Source organism: Triticum dicoccoides, chromosome 2B (genome assembly GCF_002162155.2).
Source record: "Triticum dicoccoides isolate Atlit2015 ecotype Zavitan chromosome 2B, WEW_v2.0, whole genome shotgun sequence".
In the NCBI taxonomy this organism is placed as follows: Eukaryota; Viridiplantae; Streptophyta; class Magnoliopsida; order Poales; family Poaceae; genus Triticum; species Triticum dicoccoides.
The window spans coordinates 37,888,307-37,893,400 of record NC_041383.1 but is presented as its reverse complement, the minus strand read 5'-3'; the positions used below and the strand labels follow the sequence as shown (position 1 = coordinate 37,893,400).

At 40.3% G+C, this 5,094-nt stretch overlaps 1 protein-coding gene across 1 annotated transcript; it reads right to left on the bottom strand.

Moving 5' to 3' along the window:
* Nucleotides 1–353: 353 nt before the first annotated feature.
* Nucleotides 354–1,459, bottom strand: LOC119366992 (senescence-specific cysteine protease SAG39-like). Its single transcript, XM_037632638.1, has 2 exons — nucleotides 1,024–1,459; nucleotides 354–940 (listed from the first exon to the last, which is right to left on the bottom strand). The coding sequence occupies exons 1-2, from the start codon at nucleotides 1,457–1,459 to the stop codon at nucleotides 354–356; spliced, it is 1,023 nt and encodes a 340-aa protein (XP_037488535.1).
* Nucleotides 1,460–5,094: the final 3,635 nt, after the last annotated feature.

The window sequence follows — 5,094 nt, the reverse complement described above, 5'->3', positions numbered from 1 at the left end:
TAGGATGCCTCCAATTTTTAGTTAAGACATTATATTCCAATAAATAAGGAAAAGACCCAATATAAAAATCATATATATGAAAAATACCCTTTAGAGATTACTCTTAACATATTCAAATGTTTTAGACACTTGAAAGCTTCATGAATATATATCAACATAATTCTTAATCAGATTTTCACATACTATACAATATATCACACACGGTATTAATTTACAAAGTATAACAATGTATGGACATAAGATACATTATCGTACATAACTCACAGACATATATGAACTATACATAGGACATGGGGACCTTAGTTATTGGAGGATTGTGCATATGTATGATTAGGTGGCATTTGGTGACATTTCTATTTGGTGGGGTATGAAGGCTCCATGGCCAGACCACACATGCCCTTCTTGTCTGCAATGTCCTTCTCCATTCTCAAGTACCCATTCTCGCCCCAGGTTGTGCCCCATGAATTCTTCATCAACCAATAACTTGTTCCATCACTAGTTTTTCCATATCCAATGGCCGCAATACCATGGTCCAAGTCAGTACCGCAGGAGCCGGTCATCACCCCACCAGAGTAGAATTGGAATGTCATGTCGCCTCCGTCCACAGCTACGGACACTGGTTGGTTTGCCACCGCCTTCATAAGGGCACCCTCGTTATTGGCAGGCACATCCTCAAAGCCAGTGATGGTTGCGGCGCTGTTGGATCCAGCCTTGCACTTGCCGTCAGCTGCAGTATATGGGTAGCTGGACTCCATGGTCAGACCTCCGTTCTTGATAATGAATTTGAAGGCATCATCCATGAGTCCTCCCTCGCAGCCTTGATCTTCACCATGAACATCACAATCAACCAACTCTTGCTCTGACAGTGAGATTAACTTGCCGGTTTTCAGTTTTACAATGCCCTCCATCGCGGCAACAGCAGAAAATGCCCAGCAGCAGCCTAGAAATAATTGTGTTTTTATAGTGTTATCCTATAAAATAATAACACATATATGCAGTGCAACACATATTTTGTGTACTTACCACACTGGCCTTGATCCTTGATAGGGGTGACAGCCCCCTTGGCTCTCCAGTCCATCGTTGCTGGAACAGCATCAAAACTCATATTCTCATACCTGAATCCTGTAGAAAGAACTCGCATGGCGTTTGCCTTGAACCCCTTGTTTGTGTTGGTTGTCTTGACCTCATCATTGGTGATATCAGCGAACTCGTTAATGCCGAGCCAGAACTTATGATTCTGGGCATTGAACATTTCAATGAATCCGACATTGGATTTGAAAATCTCGAACCGACGTGCCTTCTCAGTGGCGTCCTTGTACACACGGCCATACTGCGCCATCCAGTTCTCATGCTTGACCACCATCGACAAGTCATCGTTCAGCTCACGAGCTGCAATGACAGTGCCATAGAGGCAGATGCTTCCAAGGATGGCAAGAAGCAAAACCTTGTGGATGGCCATCTTCGGTTAGGCACCAAACTGCAACAATGACAGTACTGCAGAGGCAGATGCAAGCCAGGATGGCAAGTGTCTGTACTTTGGTTTGGTTTGTTGGATGGGACTTGGTGGTATATATAGTGTCATGTACTTGTTCAAAATATGAGACTGAGAGACCCGGTGCGTGTACGAAGTTGTCTGTGGAAAAGGGCTTGTGCGTTGCCGTGGATTATGGTGGCCGGCTAGTGGTATAAAAATGATGGGCAAATTTGATTGGCCAGCCAGATTGTATAAAAGTTATACGGCAGAACAAAGAAATACGCCTGATGCACATCTGATAGTGACACCTGCTTGATTATTTTAGGAGTGTACATCTGATAGTGATACCTGCTTGGTGCTTGGAAGATTTGTTAATGAAAGAATGAATAACTGTGTTCTTGAAAATAAATTTTCTGAAGAGGACCGTGGACGTGACGCACGGTTTGTATAGAAGAATCAAGTAGGCGTTTGCTAGTATAGACTTGAATGTCCTGCCTGATTAAAAATTGCGTGATATATATAATGTGACATATACAATTCAACAAGAGTTGTCTTGAAATTCCCTTCCTCACGTCCCAGGCTCCTTTTTCTCGTAGTCTAGCAGGAAAGAAGGAATAACACCTCACGGCAGGCCACGGCCAATATGTCCTTGGTTTTTTTACCTTTGTTTCTTTATTTAATAGTTTAAAAAACCCTGTGAAAGTATATTGAAATAAATCGTATATTCAAGAAAGAATAAAAACAGTTTTCTTAACACATTACAGTGAATGCCAGGAAAAAAAATGTTCATGTACACAAATAAAAAAGGCCATATGTATAAATGTTCATTTCCTAAAGTAGTTTTTATTATATATTTTTTAAAAGGATAAGGTATTTGATAAAAAAAGGTCATCATTTTTAAGAAATGTTTTGTACATACTAGCAAAAGAGCCCGTGCGTTACAACGGGAGAAAAAACATAATGCACGCTCTTAACCCAACAACCATCACTCAAGACCACAATAGGTCCATCTCCTTTATTTTAGGGAGGCATCATACTTGTGTTCCCGCTTATCCTCCTTCTCACCCTCACCGGCGATGGCCTTAGTGTTCACACAAAACAAAATGGGTTTGAATATGCTTAATCCTAAGGCGTCTCTCTCTCTTCCTTTCTCCTCCCTCTCCCTCTCTCTCACACACTTTCTCTCACTCTCGCGATGAGAAATTTGTTGTTTTCCCCTGGGACGTTTTTCAGAGGTATGCATGTGTTGTTATCGATGTTTTCCCCTATATGGTTATAGTGGGGTGTTTATTTGCAATCCGGATCGCCGCCGGTACGAAAGAAAAAATGGATCATGCGCTATAAATTATAGGTTTGCTTCCAAAACAATATTTTTTAAAATATTTAACAGGTGAAATTAACATCATATTCAGATTCCACACATTTTTCTAATCAAATTTCATATATAACATGTTAAAATCGGAGTTACAATCTAAAAGATACGGATAATTTAGAAAATCATTTGTTTGACTTAAATATCTTCCAAACTAATATTTAAAAATACTTGACAGGTAAAATTGATCTCATATCCATATTTTACATATTTTTCTAGTCAAATTTCATATATAACATGTTCAAATTGGAGTTACGGTTTAAAAGATATGGATGATTTAGAAAAGCATTTGTTTGACTTAAATATGATGCTCGGATGAATTACTTAAAAGGTAAGGGGGGTTTTCAAAAAATATAAAAAAATGGTTCGGTTGTGACTTAAATCCGGACGGCAGGTTGATTTCAAGAAAACACAGAGAATTTTGTGTAAAATATGAAAAGAATGATTCGTTCTTACTTAAAACAGGACTGTGGGTTGAATTCTCTAAAATAGAGGAACTTTTCTGCAACATGCCATGATGGATGACCAGAAACCTGATTTTTTATATTATTAGGTAAGATAAAATAAAATGTTATATTCTCCTTTTTGTTTTTCTTTTCTCTTTTTAATACATGATGATTTTTTTCAAATATGTGATGAATTGTTTTCATATGGGTGATAAAAAATTTATTCTATATGTACAAAAATAGACAAGAAGGTAATGTCCGGAAGAGAACAACAGTAATAAATATAAAAACTGTGAGACATCAATAACTCTAGTTTTAACCATTGCCAATGAGGCGTTCTAATATCTTCCGATATTATTCAAACATGGGTATTCTTTTTTCAAAAGTTTACAAGAAAACCACTTATCCTCTGAGATTTATACTTGCCATACTATCTTTAGCTCCTAACTTCCCAAAATAAAAGTAAAGAAAAACTTTTAAACCAACATAAGGCCCGCCAAGGAAGCGAGTCTCCTATGTTCCACTGCACACATGTGGTAACATTTTAGATCCCAAGTATTTTTTTATTACAAAGGCGGTCCTGCAACATAGGTCCCCGTTTAATATCTTAAAGATCCATTTACAAATGAGAATATTTGTTTTCGATCCCAAATCATGCATTCTGTCGTGAAATAGTCACGGCAGATGTCCTCGCGAAAGGACTTAGTCGTGGAGCCATCGCCTCTAGGTTAGCTTAAAGAGGTTAAATGGGACAAAGGACACAAGAGTTTTTATTGGTTCGGCACCTTGCGGTGAAGGAAAAGGCCTAATCCAGTTTGAGGTGGTATTACCTATGTCTCGATTACCAGGGAGCGAATCCGCTTGACCTAGATTTTGATCTGTTGTTTCTTGTCTTGAACCGCCGCCAGGTCGTCCCTTTATATAGACAGGTTGACACCCAGTGGCTCATGGAGTCACGGCCGGCTCATAGACAACGTGTCCGGCTCGGTGACTATCTTTACATGCCTTACAATACAAGTCTTACATATATGGCGGTTTACTCTACGGGCCTTAAGTCGCCCTTGGGCCTTGTGTTGTGAACCGCTATCTTCAATGTCTTCTTGGGCTTCATATCAAGAATCGTCATAGGTATAACCTGGCCCCTCCTGGGCGGGTCATACATAATAGTTATATCCCCAACATTAGGCCCCAGGTTGATTTGAACTTGTTCATGTCAATCTTCAACACATTGAAAGAATCTTGCCTTCTTACTTGTGCAAGAATCCGTAACCCGCCATGACGTCATTTTCTGGATTTGTGATAACCCTCCATGACGTCACATGTCATTTAATTCACTCAAAATCCATCATATCTCAACGGATCCTTATCTTAATAACCATCCCAAGAATCGAGGCGCCCGAGCAGCTGGATAACCACGTTTTGGCTTCCTCATTTTTCGCACCCACTTATTAGCCTTCTCCTTATAAATAGTCACGAACGGTTTCTTCTCATTCTCCCCTCTTTCCTTCGTCTTCCTCCTCTTGCGACCCTCCTGTGCTCGAGCTCCACCGCCGCCGCCGCCGCCGCAAAGCCCACCGCCGTCCTCATCCTTGGCCGCTGCATCACCCTGAATGGACCAGAGAATAGCGATGCTCCTCCGCAGCTCATCTGCCTCGGTAAGTGCTCTTCCCCATGTACTCCAGATCTGCGTTAGGGTTTTCATAGTTCTTCATGTTCTTCATAGCTTTCATAGTTTATTGCCAATCCGAGCATCGTTCGATCTGGAAATATCATATATCTTGCGCGGTAGTAGTTTTGCCCCT

Coding starts and splice junctions, on each gene's coding strand:
- LOC119366992 (XM_037632638.1), bottom strand. CDS start 1,459: ATGGCCATCCACAAGGTTTTGCTTCTTGCCATCCTTGGAAGCATCTGC. Junction 941..1,023: donor CAAGGATCAAGGCCAGTGTG/GTAAGTACACAA, acceptor AATTATTTCTAG/GCTGCTGCTGGGCATTTTCT.